The sequence below is a fragment of the Wasmannia auropunctata genome, unplaced genomic scaffold, assembly GCF_000956235.1.
Source record: "Wasmannia auropunctata unplaced genomic scaffold, wasmannia.A_1.0 LD334208.1, whole genome shotgun sequence".
Lineage (NCBI taxonomy): Eukaryota > Metazoa > Arthropoda > Insecta > Hymenoptera > Formicidae > Wasmannia > Wasmannia auropunctata.
In genome coordinates, this window is record NW_012028682.1 from 547,468 (window position 1) to 562,580 (window position 15,113).

Here is a 15,113-nt window from a genome sequence, read left to right on the forward strand (position 1 = left end):
TTCGAGTTTTTTCAATACAAGAATTCAACTATTTGATCAATCATCAATCTAAAAATTGCAGAATTTTTGTTTCTTGCTCTTTGGCAACTTGTTTTTATTATATAGTGTCTTTAGATGTGAATTTTGGTATCCCGACGAATTTTTTTCTGTCGTTTATTTATTTCTTTCTTGTTTTACGCAGCTTAATCGCAGCGACAGCGACAGCAGTATGCCGCTTTATCGTAGAGGCGGACCTTTCCAACGAAATTCGGTGGAGAGACGTTCCTTGCGATGGCGTCGACCGTCCTCCGCCCTCAGTTACAAAACTACGAAGAAGTCGTCTCATTTGCCACCGACAGCGAGAACGTCGTTAGATCTCGAATTAGATCTCCAGGCGCAGCATGCTAGACTGAATAATCTCCAAGACGAGCTTAGTAGGTTACGGGAATTGAAGCAACGATTGGAACAAGCGCGCGAGAAAGGCGACACCGACCTAGCAACATGGCTGCTGGAAGATCAGAAATTTCAAAATCTCATAGCGCAAGCCGAAAGTGGCAAGAACGGCAAGAGCCTCGAAGATAAAAAGGTGGAGAAGATGTTGAAGAAAACTTCAAAAGAGATCTACAAGTTAAGGAAAACGAAGGCTGGGAAGGGAAAGCCTGACATAATTTCCTTCAAGTAAGTGATAAGTTTTCTTTTCGTAAAATTGCTCTATTATTTTTTTTGTTAATAGCGTATTTTTTAATAAAATTTAATAAACGGTTAGAATTTATATTTTATTCTTTGTTAGCAAAACTTTTTTATGTTTTAGATAATATGAATCTTAATTTTAATTTCCTTTCTTTCGGATAGTACTTGATATTTTGTCAGTTTTTTTTGTTATTTGAATATTGAATTTGTTATTTATAACATCTGATAATATTTAAGATACTGATGTATTTGAATAATGTTCAAATAACTTGAATATTAATAGTATAAATCAAAAAGTCATGTTTTCAAGTGAATTTGAATGTAAATTTTGATGAAAATTTATAATTTTCCGATAATTTTTTTAAGATTATATAAAAATTAATAAGAAGAAAAAATATCTTTCATAAAGATCATTTGATAAACTAGCAGCGTTATTTTTTTTTTTTTTTAGAGAAAAAATGGCTTTCTTTACGCGGGGGAATCTAAACGTTCCTGTTCTACCGCCTGAGGAGTTTGGAGCTGAAGGCTCCACGTGTTCTGCGACATCGCACACACACAGAAAGTACGCGTCGGAGCCCGTCACCAGCGCTCACGGTTTTACGAATTCCTCGACAACGCGGTCAAACAGCGTTCCCGGTGGAAGTGCATTGCCCATCTCAAAGAGCGGCGGCGGTGTCGTGGATCGAAATATCGTCGTCGTGATTGCCAACGAGGAAGAGGCCGCGTTGTCCAACGCCGACAGTAAGTCCGTGAACGCTAAAGGTCGACCGGCGGCGGAGACTACTGGCGCGCGAAGTTCGACGGCGGAAAACGGCGAGAGAGAGGCTTTACCGAAGTCTGCCGAGAAGAATGGTAATGGAGAGCCGAAGAGGTACGAATATGTCGTTGATCGGGTCCTCGGTGTGGAAGTATGAAGGCCGGAAAATCGTGCATGTTCCAAGCTATCGCGCGACGAAGCTGCAATTGCGCGTTCACAGATGTGTTCCTCTTTGAATTTAAAGTAGCAGGAAGACGGGGAAAGACGAGAGAGAGAGAAAGAGAAAGAAAGATAGCGATCACAAAACCGCTGTCTCCTGACTCTGAATCCCAGGTGCCATGCGCAGATTGTAAGACACGCACATTAAAGAAGTTCGAAAGGATAAGAAATGCATCAAAGATATATTGCCGTTGACCAAATTGCATGCAGCGAAGACGTAGCCGATGATATATAACTGATGACCAGTAATGATCGCGGTGCATGTGCCAATTCTGGGTATCAGAAGCAACCTTTCGACGAACGCAGCAGCGAGAATTACGCGCGAACGCGAGCGTGATTGTGTGTATATATACAGAAACGTAAATTATTTAAACGATACTCCCTACGATAGGCTATTTAATTGTGTTTAACCCAACTCGTCCGAGTCCACGTCGCGAGAATCGCGACCGCGACACCCTCGCATGTCGCGTCGTTCGTTCCCTCTGTGCGTCGGAGCACATGACCCACCGAGCAGCTGGTCTGCGACTTGAAAGTCTAACGGGAGAAGGCCGCGCCCAGGTTGACTAGTGAATTTCGCTTCGATTTCGGCGCTGTTTTTTTTTTTATAATGCGTTTGGTTTTTCCTAGTTCTGAGTTCCCGGATCGCGAATAAATCCAGTGGAAATAAATATCCAAACGTCCTTCACGCGTATTGATTCTGACGACATAATTCTAAAAAATAACTTCAAAATTTAATTAAACCAAATTCTTCGCTCCGGATTTTACATCTTTTTTTTTTATTTGATCAGATTTTTATCAAAACATTTCATCAAATGAAATGTTTGCGCAAGTTCTGCTTGCTAATTTTCTATAGCAAATCAATCAGCTGCAACTTTATTTTTACTTCTTTAGTTTTAGCTATGGAGTTTTCAAAATTATTACAATATCAATAATTGTTATTTCTGGCAAAGTTGTAGAAACAGACTGCCTTGTCCCAATCGTTCTCGGACGAACGTTGGCGTTGACCATCGTCCGGGATTTTGGGTTGTGCTACTTTTTGAGACCATAAGTGCCAGGGAATTGGAAGGACGGGGTGGATCGACCAGGAGGTCATGTTGTCGTTTTCGGCGATCTAGATGTAGAACGACATCATAATCTCTGTTTGTCTCGAACCGCGCGAACCACTCCTCCACCAATAGATCGTGCAACAATGTGCCTTATTGTTGAATTAGTCGTGCGGGGAAAGCGCCGCGAGTATATATACAGGGTATCCGATACAAGATATCGTGATACAATTGACGAGGAGATGATTCTTCTGCAATAAACAAGTGAAAGATAATTTTTCCTTGAGAATTACATAGTTTTTTTTTTATGTAATTGTAATATATGTATTATGTAATTACGCCCGTATTGATACTAACGTGAGAGTATGATTAAACTACAATTATTTGTAATGAACCTCGGTAGTTGTATCACGATTTGCTGGGACAATATGCACTCTCTAATCGTTACGTTGCTCGTGTTATCACACTGTGGTTGCATATGAGCATTCAAACAGAAGCGCGACAACTGAAAATACTCATTTCCGCAAATAAGCGACACTGTTGTGACGATTTGAATTAATCATAAGATGTTTTTTAAGATAAGATAAGAATCTATACATCTGATTCATGGACAAGTACTCACATATTCGATGCTAATGAGATTGTATAGGGAATAATTTTTTTTAGAGTTGCACATGCAGTCTATGTTACATTTGTCTCGCTGATTTTTTAACTGTATTTTAAAAAATTTTAAAAAGAATACCGTCGTAATTATCGATAAATTAGAGATTTCAAAATGTGCAAGTTGTGTTACTCCAAACGTTCGTCGATTGCGATGGTAAAAATATATAAACAAAATATATAACAAAAATATTGCGGAAAAGAGAAATTTTTGGACTTCGCCTTCAATATACTATATAACGATAGTCTCTGAGATTTTCTGAAATGGCAAAAATTTTGATAATTGAAGACTTTGACGAAATTTTTAATACACGATGTTAGACAAAGGAAAATTTTTTAACGTCGTCCGACACATGAATTTCTTTGAAAATTTTTAATTTAAAGATTTTTTAAATTCTTTTCTTGTTTGCATCGAAAGCAAACTTGGCCGTTTTAATAGTGTTTCACGGGATTTAGCGTTAATACGGGAAATAAAAAGATTTTGATACTTAATTCAGATTATTCGTATAGCTTGACGAGAGTTATCCAAGGTAACGGATGCCATATTACGTGTATATCAAGGAACCCACGATGTAGATGTTGGCAGTTAGGAGAGAGGAGAGTGATAACGAATGAAAAAAAAACGGGAAAATATATTTGTACATATCTTTGTATATACGCATCTTAACGATTATATCTACGCGTCTAGAAATATAAATATACATATGTATGTGTATTTATATATTACATATATATATATAACATATACATATATATATATATATATATATATATATATATTTATATATACATAAATATATATAAATATATACAAAAGTTTGCAAAACATAGTGGTAAACTCACTCCACGTTATTTAAAAATGTATTTTTATCGATGAAACGTACGTTCGATTTTATAGAGCGTTTCGTAAACTTACAAAAATCATAGAGCAATTACGAAATTAAAACAACGAAATATATAATTGCCTCAAACTCAAATGCTGAATTATTACGTTCATGTATTTAAAATTAAAGTTATATACATTATTATATATATTATTTACTACCGCATAGCGCCTTATTGTATCAAAGTAATTATAATGATAATATCAATAACGATGGCGTTAATGGTATCGCTAAGCAATGCTAAATAGACGATAAACGATAATTTCATAAAAGAGAACATACATACAGGCAACGTTTTGCACACGTACACACACACTGTTACATGAGACACACTTACAGACTCGCAGGAAGAACCACAATCACAGTTTGATTTGTAAGTAACGGTTCGTTATGGTAATGATTAAAAGGACAAAATACAGTATACTCTTGCCACGTTCGTTTGTGTTGAATACCTTTCCTTTTTTGTGTATTTTCCGCAATTTTACCTTTCCTCTATCCTAAATATATATTCAAATAATTGTAAAATATTTTATTAAGTATTATATAAGAGTTTGTAGATAAGATGTGAAAGTTACTTCAAGAGAAGGATTCTTTGAATTTAATGATAGGCCTTATTAAAAGATTTAATTTTGTTTTTTTTTTTTTCAATTTCACAATACAAATATATTGTAAAATATTTTTATAAAGTATTATATAAGAGAGTTTATTGAGTATAAGATGTGAAAGTTACTTTAAGAGAAGAATTCTTTGAACTTAATGATGCGTCTTATTAAAAGATTTAATTTTGTTTTTTTTCAACTTCATAATTTATCTTTTCGTGATCCCTTTTTTTCAATGTGGAAAATCGAGGGATGCTATATAGATTCTCATTCTGTTTTACCCTTGTATGCCGGATATTTCACTTTGAGATGTATCTGTCGATTCAAGTCGTGGTTCTTTACCGATTTTTCCTCGTCAAACAATCGTCAGAGGTCACCGCGATCGCTAAAATCCCGCGCGCGCTCTGACGTCGCAAGCGGTGTATTACATTCAAATATTGTACGCGCACGGAGTTGCTCGTGAACCGTTAGAAGTAATTCCACAGTGACGACGCGGAGAAACGTAAACTTTGACGTTGGGCAAGCATCGCCGTCATGGTTAACGTACTCACGTATAAACACGCGATTTGGAAATAACAGTGAGACGAGGAGGAGCCAAGACAACGTTCATCTGTACTTCAGTCACGAATAATTCGGAATTCCGTGAAAGTGCACGAGACATCTCTCCCGAGCGGTTCCTGAACGTTCCTCTCGCGTATTCGGAAGGGTGCTCGGCTCTCCCCGGTTCTAGTTCGATCTACTCAGGACGTACGAATGAAAGGGAATGAAATACTAATCTCAGAAACTCCTTTTCTGAGATTTCGTTTGAGATAAATGTCAGTTCATTGTTAAGAAATTGTTTATCTGAACGAGGCTGCGGAAAATATCATGGAGTTGGGAAGCAACGAAAGATCGCGGTACGAGCGGTACAAGAAGGCATCGGAGACCTGTGAGAGGCTTCGCGGCAAACCCAAGTATTTCTGCGATCCGAACGAGAAGTCACAGAAACTGCAGGATGCAAGCGTCAAACAGAGGGATAAACTGGCGCAGGAAATAGTGGCTGTGAGATCGGATTTGGCTGGTATTAGAAGAAGTTTGGGTTTATGTACGTTTAATTTAATTAACAATGAGCTCTTGTGTAGATTTTAAATTTGTATTTTTCTTCTTTTTATATCATATACAATTTTATTCTTCTTCGTAGCTGAAGCTGCGAAAACTGAGACTCCGTCGGGATCAGGAGCATCTCCATACTTTGAATATAAGTTTCCTAAACATCTACAGTCGGACAAATTTTCCAAGGAAAAGATGGAGCTGGAGACGAAGTTGGATGAGAAAAAGAAAGAGGTTCAAGAGAAACAAAAAAGGATACTTGAGCTACAGGACAAAGTCAGGGGGCTCTCGCAGATGGAATCTCAGATGGAAGATAAAACGCGAAAATTGGAAGCTTCCAACAAGGAGAGGGACATACTCGAGAAAGAACTGATAACTACGAGGTCAGAATTGGCAGGCATTAAAAGGACATTAGGTATGTAATTTATTAATATATTAATAATTGTAACATCTAAATTCATTGCTAAATTTTGATACAAACGCATTTGTGGAGGAAAGTTGATATAGTCCACGATTGTTTTAATCGATAGTAAGTTACATTTATTATGCTTGACAAAAGCTTAATGTGTCTCTTGGAATAGAATTGGAGCGGCAAGAGAGGAGAGATTTAGAAACGCGAGCACTTGGATTAATAAGGGACGCTAAGCGCAAATGGGAGAATGCGGAGAAGGACAAAATTGCACAATTAAACAAGCATATTGAAACACAAACCACAAAAATTACAGAATTATGCACCAGTAACAATGAAATGAGTTCACGTCTGCAGAGGACAGAGAGTGAACTGCAAACTGCAAATGCAGAATTAGATAAATTGCGTGTATTTCAAGTGAGTAACATAATATATAATAATTTAATGATATAATTTAATGCAATGTAACATAATTGTCTATTGAATAATATTGCTAACTCCAACAACAAAAAATTGTAAATGAAAGAAAAATGTAAATTGAGGCTTAATAGCATTAATTCTCTATTAATACATGTTTAGGCAAAATATATGGAATCCTTGGCAAAGACGCGCGAGTTGAGTAGACAAAGTTTCCAAGGCGTAGAAATTAAATTGGAGGAGATTTCCACACGTGCTCACAATCAGCTGGCCGATTTGCGAGCAAAATTGGACTTTGAAGCGACGAAGAACACAGATCTCGAGACTAGGTTACGAAACGAGCAGGATTCAAATCATTGTCGCGAGTCCAGACTGAATGTTGCTTTAGAACTTGCTCAAAACGAATTAAAAGATTGTCAAGAACAATTACGTACTATACAAGCCACGCTGCCGGCCAGAGACGCCGAGATCGAGGCTTTACGTAAGCAACTGCAGGAGAGAGCGAGACAGATAGACGATCTGAAAACATCGGAGCAATTGCTCACAACTATGCAAGAACAATTGGAAAGGATGCATCTCGAAAATGAGCAATTAAAGCAACAATTGCAAGTGGGTATCTAAATATTTTACAAAAGATTAGTATAATAAACCTAATAATATTGCGTTTTACAGATCACCAAATCTGACTTAAATGAAACCATGATAAATTTGGAGCAAAGTGAGGCGCTTGCTGTAAATTTAGAGCATGCGGCACAGGATAAGGCCGCGTTGCAAAAGAGATTACAAGATTCTTTGGAAAAAGAAGGTAAAATTCTAAAAATGAGATTATTAATCATTTCCCTTTTACATTATTCTGCCATTTAATTATTATTCAATTGCAGAGGAACAATTGCGCAAAGTTTGCAATTTGGAGGAATTACTGAAACGTTTGGAGTATAGTGTTACAAAATTGGAAGCAGAGAATGCTACTCTTAAACAATTGGATGAGGTACCAGCTGCAACTCGCGCAGCAATTATTCAAGCTACTGACACAAAGGTATTTCATAGACAAGAAGAAGTAGAGAAACTGAAGCAGCAACTTCAAACGTTAAGAGAAGAAATAACAGTTGAAAAGCAAACGGCGAAGCAAGCTCAGTTAGCTTTATGGAAGAAGGAAAAAGAGTTATCAGATGCTAACTTAGATAAACGTATAGCTGTGAGGGAAGCTAAGAGAGCCGAGGATAAAATAAAAGCGCTACAGGAGGAGAAGCAAACGTTACAAGAGAAATTAAACGGCAGAGTAAAAGATGAAGAGGAAAATTCTAAGAAGCTATTGAAAGAATTAAATATTGCAAAGACATCATTGAATGATATTACAAAAGAGGCGTCCAGGCATAAAATGCAGGCTGATTCAGCACAAAGGGTATTATTCATTATATATGTATATAAAAGTTTTTAAAGTTTTTTTTTGTTGATATAAATAAAAATTCCTGTCGAAAAAAAATTTTTTATTACATCTTTCTGTTTTATATTTTTAACTCATTTCTCATATTTTTCAGGCTCTGACCCAAGCTAATCGTCAAATTGAGGAACTACAATCTTCGAGTGCATCATTACGTAGAGAATTGGATGCGGCTCGTAAGCAAATGCGATCGAATCAAGAACGTGTCGATGCTCTGAGTACCGAGAACAGGCGTTTGACACAGACAATTGCTAGGCATAACGAAGAAAAAACCGAACTCGAGTCTAAAGCTGCAAAATTAGAGCAGGATATCAAAGGATTCGAATTAAATGTTGAATTGCTAAAGGAAACCTGTACAGTCTTAGAAGAGCAGTTGACAGACTACGAAAGATTAACAAGCGAGCATGAAACAAATATGAATATGCTTATTCAGGATAAAATGAAGCTGCAGAAAGACTTGGAAGCTACCGAAACAAGGGTGCATGAAGCGCGTATTGCGCAGAATGATGAGAAAACACGAAGAGTAGTCGCCGAACGTAACGTCGAACAATTGGAATCTGAAACGAGTGACATAGAGAGCGAAAAAAATAGTCTTATCGTTCAAAGAGACCAGTATAAGAAACTCGTTCAGGATCTCACTATTCAAGTTGAAGAATTGAGCACGAGATGCGGTGAAATGGAGTGCGATCTCTCGGAAATGGGCCGTGCTTTAGAAGCCGCTAAAGGAGAATCGAGAGTCGTGAAGGAAGAGAGCAGCGACTACTTGACGAGAGTGCACGAATTGAAAGAGGTGAATTTCGGGCTTATGGCTGATCTGCAGAATAGCATAGATCAGGGTCAGGAACTGAGGTTAAGAATAGCGGAATTAGAAAACGTCTTAGACGAGATGAGACAATTCTATCAGGAAAGAGAAGTGAAGGCCGAGAGTACTCGACAGCAACAAAACAAGCTGATTGACTATTTGCAATTAAAGTTGGAGGAATGCAGTAAGAAAAAGAAGACCATGTGCGACAAGATACTTGGCACAAAGCAAAAAGAGAACATGCCACCTATGGGTATGGGTGTGCCTGTGGGAGTTAGAGAACTAGAGAATCAGCTCGCCAAAGAACGGGCGAAGGTGAAAACGTTGACTGATCAGCTGTTAATTCAGAAAGCTAGGATTGCTTCCGCGCCTGCATCTGCACCTGCGTCTCCAACGACGCCAGAACGCGAAGGCAAAAAGATGAAGAGTGTCACAGAAATCAGCTCGTTGCTTAGGCAATTATCTCCGCAGAGGATAGGGCATAACATTCCACATAGATTCAATGTCGGATTGCCTATGCGCGCTGGAAAGTGCGCTGTATGTCCAAAGGCTATACAGTTCGGAAGACGCGCCGCGACCTGCAGCGAATGTCAAATCATGACGCACTTGGAATGTGTGGTGTCTGTACCTGCCAATTGTGGTTTACCGAGTAATTTGCCTAAATACTGTCATAAATCTTTTAAGGATAGCGATGAAAGCTTATCGTCGATCGGAGATAGCGTCCAGACTTTGGCGATAGATCAGCCGGATAAACCAGATGTGAGAAATCAGATTTTATTTATTCCTAACGCCATTATTTGCATGACAATTTATGTACTTATATGTATCTTGTGCAGGATCTACAGAGCGCTCCTTGCAAAGAGAATGAAGTTTCTATGGAAGGATGGGTAAAAGTTCCTGGCAGATCAAAATCCTGCTGGGAGCGAAAGTACTTGAAGTTGGAAGGATCGTGTCTGTGCATCTACGAGCATCAGCCGTGTGCAGGGATGTCACCGATCAGTCGTTTAAATTTAATAGAGAACAACGGCTTTAATATTTCTGAGATGGTGCAGTATCCCGACGTATTAGGAACGGCAAAATCCGACATCCCATTTATTTTTAGAATAGAATCGAATTCTGCGACGACTTGCTGGCCTTCGTCTAGATTGGACGTCATGGCACTGAGTCAGGCCGATAAGAGGAATTGGCTCAAAACTTTAAAGACCGTTACTGTTCAAAACTCGTATTCTATATCAAAATGCAAAAAGTATCAAACTGTACTTAGATTAGAAAAACATCAGGTGAGTGATGTTTTTATGATGATATTAAAATTACTAATAAATTATACATTATGCCCATTTTACAAAATCTAACACAAAAAAAGCGAGACTGAGACTTTTTTTATTTAACAAAATCAACTCGATTATAATTGTTTTTAGTGATTGTATTTTTTGCATAATATTTTGTACAAGTTTCTCGTTTTCCTATTTTATATTAATATAACCCCGTTTGTTTCTAGTTGGATTTGAACTGTGTTGTGGATCTGGGTGTGGAAAATGTACTTTTGCTGGGTGCGAAAGAAGGTCTATTTTCATATTGCGCTTCAAAATCTCAGACGCTCACTACAATACGCGGTGTCAAGCAAATACACCAGCTCTCTTTGCATTCCCACTTGGATGTAGCTTTAATGATAGCTGGTGAATACAGGGAATTAGTATATTGCAACTTGAGACTATTGAAGAATAATGCGTTGGCCGCCGATTGTTCTAAACCGGCGATCAATACCAAGGGCGTGCTATCTACGTCTGATAGTTGTCATCTTTATCAATTGCAAGGCGACATATTATGCGCCGCAACTGCATCTCATGTGATGTATGTAATTTTCAAGACATTTATAAACATAATACAGATTTGATTGAAATATAATTCTAGTAATTTCATTATTTTATGTATTAATACAGATTATTGAGATGGAGAATCGGAGAGGATTCCGGGGAATTCGTCGGGCTTCGTGAATTTGATACACAGGAGCCTTGCAGTTGTGCTATATTTACTACGAATGTTCTTATTGTAGGTTGTCATAAATTCTTACAGATCGATTTGCGTACTTACGTCGTAAACGGTAAGTATATGCATATATGTGCGTATGCACATATAATATTGTTACACATGATTTTTAAAGTAGTAATTTCTTACGGGACAGTAAACATGTAATCATTTTTATTTGAGCAAGAAATGTAATTCAGGAAAAAAACATAACACGTAAAACGATGTTTCTAGAATTTCCGGAAGAAGACAATAGCTCAATTAAAGCGGCAATATCGGGCGCGGCTAAACTTGGCATATTTCCCGTGTCTGTTCTGAATATCTCCAATACGTATGGCACGGCGGAACTTTTACTGTGCTATAATGAATTTGGCGTATTTGTGGACGAAAATGGTAGAAGGACTCGCGCTGTTGATCCAGTATGGAACCATTTACCGTTTGCTTTTGGTAGATATCAATTTTAGTTACATATTAATCAATCACATAAATTACTTTGTTAATGACTTATTATCTTATTTTAGCATTTTGCAAACCGTACTTATTCATTATTCATTTTTCGTCTGTTGAAATTGTGAAACTCGATGCGGAAGCATACAGCTCTTCGGAAAGGAATCCTGAACGTACCTTAATCGAATTATCTAGTCCACGTTATTTAGGCACAACCGGTTCAAAAGGAATTTATGTGGCCACTATTAACTCTTACCTCGAATTATTGAAGATAGATGGTTTTATCAGTATGCCAACATTGAACGGCAGTTTAACAAGTCTTGACACATTGTATGTCTTCTCTTTCCTCAAGGCAAAATTATTAGCATAAATAACTAATTCTAATATAACAGACATTAATTACATTTACTTTTTCCAGAGGTCAAGAAGACGAAAGTAGTTCAGAATTTAGTTTTACATCAAGCTTAATGGAGGCTTTAGACGGACAAGGGAAAAAAGTACACTTTGCTGGGGTACACAAATATTAAAATCGATCTTGTACATGATATTTGATTTAATCTTGTCATTGTTTCTTGACTCAGAAGCTGTATTTATATGTTTATAACAGCAGTTATTACGAAGAAAAATGACGTCTGTGGAATAGTATCTAATTTATAATTAGTTATTACATTTCTTTAAAACTTAAACGCTTCATTAAAACATATACTATATATTTAATGAAGATCTTTGATACTTGCCATGTTACTAACTCTCTGATCGGTAAGTTTTTTTTCTAGACATTTAATTCTACTCTCATTGATTAATTTATTATGATAACTTATGATAAATAAATTTGTTTACATAATATAATCGTGAAATGCATTTATTCATTTATAAAATAATTTTTAAAACATTTATAATTTTATATTACAGAAAAAACGTATTATAATAAAATAATTCGTTGACGTTCAAACAAAATTTATGTTGAATAAATTCAATGCATCGTACGATCAGAGGGTTAAAGATCAAATACACGACTTTTATTCGTATTAGAATTCCTAATTTCAAAAATGTTCGTAGGTAACATTATAAGCTTTATTTTTACATAGTACAACCACGATAAATATATGAGTAACTTTTATCTATAAACAAGAAGAGTAACTGTACTTAAAGGATTATATTATGTAAATTAATATGTTAGCAGCATAATATTATAATATATTCTTTATATATCAGAATAAAATTTTTGTATTTTTATAGTTTAATCTAAAAATGAATAAGATAATAAAGATGTATCTTAATGATATTGTGCGATTTACTATATCTGTTTCTGAAAATTAGTCGGGTATTATCAACGTTTAGAAGTATTTTTTTCTTTTTGTAGTGATTTTATTGGAATTTATTGAAATTGGAAAACACAGTTTAAAGAAATATTTTTGTAAAAACGAATCATAAATTACTTGTAACTCATGTGATATTGCAATACATACGTGTATGACGGCATATGTCGATACAATACTAAGGCGTTAACGAAAATATACATTATGTATTCTGATGTGATATCCGGCCACCCTTGACTTTTGTGTCCCTGCCATGTCGAATATTCATTACACGAGCAACAGGAAAAGAACATTCAAAGATTTTGTTCGTGACTTATTACAATCAAAATTGTCGAACGGCATACCATTTTTTATTCGGTCAAGTCTGTTATATATATATCATTTTAGGACACTTTATGTTTTTAATAATCTTTACAAATTATTCTTATATATATATATATATATATACAATATATATTAAATTGCCAAGCTTTACAATGTATGTGTAAATTTTGCGTTTACATTTTTACATTTTTTATATACAATTTTTTGCTTTTAACATATCAGAATAAAAGCATTAATATTTAATAATATTTAATAAAATAATAATAAAATGTGTTGTTAAATCTGACATTCTATTTTACTCAATTCTTTTCCTCTATGCATCATGTCTAATAATATGAATTATATACAAAATGCTTTTATTCTGATGTGTTAAAAGTGAAAAATTATATGTGAAAAACGTAAAAATGTAAACGCAAAATTTACACATTGTAAAACTTGGCAATTTAATAATTTATTGTACACAAGACTCAAAAATTTCGGTTATGAGTAAACCAATGAAATATCTAGCTAGATTCCACATTTACAAACAAAAATTTATCATAATTTTCAATCCGTGCTTTTATAATAGCAAAAAACGCATGTCTTTTTTTATTTATATAAAAAAGATTTAACAAAAATTGTCTATGCTAATTAAAACGTATATAGTATATAAATCTCATTATATTATGCACGCACATGAATAATATAATGCGCCCAGAAATCCATTGTTATTCTGTGATTATTTGTTAAATTTAATTCCACGTTAAATAATACTTAAAATAGTAAGCTAGCTATCCAAAAAGTGATTTAACGTATTTCTCACTAGTAATGCAAATTAAAGGAAGTTCAAAGTAACAATAATGGAATTCATAGTAGGTAGGGATTCTTCGTTATAAAAACACGCTGTTTTCCGCTGTCTTGTCTCTCAGTCGCAGTTCGTCGTTCATAGAATCGAATGCCCTCGTTAAGTTCTTATAATAAAACGTTACATTTTTATACAGTGCATAAAGAATTAAGTATAAAAATCCGTCAGAATTTATGAAGTAATTGAGAAATTTCAATTGATAAAATAATATTTCAATAATTAACTAATTTTACATCAACATTTCTTTTCTTCGAATTGACGAAATCAGAAGATTGTGAGAACGATGCCTGTAGGAAAACCAACTAAAAGGGGTTACACGGCACCTAGACCTGGTGAAGAAATCGTTATCTCTGGTATTGCCGGTAGATATCCAGAATCCAGAAATGTGGAGGAACTCAAAACAAATTTACTAAATAAAGTAGACATGATCACAGATGACGATCGCCGGTGGAAAATAGGTAATTAATAGATTAGTAGATAATTAATAGGAAAGTTTTAGTAGCCGTAAGTATAAATAAACATTATTAGAGATATATGTATACTAAATATTAATCTTTTACATATACAAATATCTTTTCACAAGTATTTATTCTATAAAATAATATCATGTATTATAAGTGTTCATATGTACACGTGTCTATTTTTATTCTAATTGTGTCATTTAGAGTTTTAATAAAATCATATGTTTCTCTAAACATGATTTTAATAAATCATGTTTAGAGAAACATATGAACACTTATATTACATGATATTATTTGCAAAAACGCCAAGGCAAAGCGGATCTTGGTGCTTAATATTATAATATATAAGTTTTACAATTCTCAGTTTAGGCAAATTGCGCGCCGTATAATCGTTGATCTTTCAAACTTAGCTTTAAACTGAATAGTAATATCACAATTAAATTGCCAAAACAATCTAATAATTTGATGCTCATTGAATATTTTTTTAAATTCTGTGAAAATAACTTATTTCGAAAAATATTAACCAGGCTGGCTGAGATAATATTTTTCGAAATATTAGCTGTTTGATAATATTAATTATAATATGTGAATTTTACAATTCTCAGTCCAAGCAAACTGTGCGCCGCATAATCGTCGATCTTTCAAACTCAGCTCCAAATTGAATAGTAATATCACAATTAAATTGCCAAAACAATCCAATAATT

General features: G+C 35.1%; 3 protein-coding genes across 5 annotated transcripts in view; all 3 read left to right on the forward strand.

Annotated features, from left to right (window-relative positions):
• The window catches only part of LOC105459128 (protein kibra), a 57,571-nt gene extending 54,293 nt beyond the window's left edge, over positions 1-3,278 (forward strand). For both annotated transcript variants that reach the window (XM_011704899.1, XM_011704898.1), the window contains 2 exons: positions 182-657; positions 1,121-3,278. In XM_011704899.1, coding sequence (XP_011703201.1) covers positions 182-657; positions 1,121-1,583 — 939 coding nt within the window. In that variant the 3' untranslated portion in view covers positions 1,584-3,278. The remainder of the gene's footprint in view (positions 1-181; positions 658-1,120) is intronic.
• Positions 3,279-5,260: 1,982 nt separating this feature from the next.
• Positions 5,261-12,220, forward strand: LOC105459131 (citron Rho-interacting kinase-like). The gene is made up of 13 exons (XM_011704900.1): positions 5,261-5,915; positions 6,012-6,335; positions 6,502-6,746; positions 6,909-7,355; positions 7,419-7,551; positions 7,628-8,148; positions 8,285-9,748; positions 9,826-10,269; positions 10,488-10,840; positions 10,930-11,090; positions 11,249-11,461; positions 11,536-11,791; positions 11,880-12,220. Exons 1-13 carry the CDS (start codon positions 5,699-5,701, stop codon positions 11,986-11,988), a joined length of 4,887 nt encoding a protein of 1,628 aa, XP_011703202.1. The 5' UTR covers positions 5,261-5,698; the 3' UTR covers positions 11,989-12,220.
• Positions 12,221-13,979: 1,759 nt separating this feature from the next.
• LOC105459133 (fatty acid synthase) overlaps positions 13,980-15,113 on the forward strand; it is a 15,827-nt gene continuing 14,693 nt past the window's right edge. Inside the window, exons 1-2 of one of the 2 annotated variants that reach the window (XM_011704902.1) lie at positions 13,980-14,126; positions 14,217-14,406. In XM_011704902.1, the coding sequence (XP_011703204.1) occupies positions 14,232-14,406 (175 nt within the window). In that variant the 5' untranslated portion in view covers positions 13,980-14,126; positions 14,217-14,231. Of the gene's footprint in view, positions 14,407-15,113 lie in introns of both variants that reach the window. The other variant, XM_011704901.1, reaches the window with a different exon arrangement.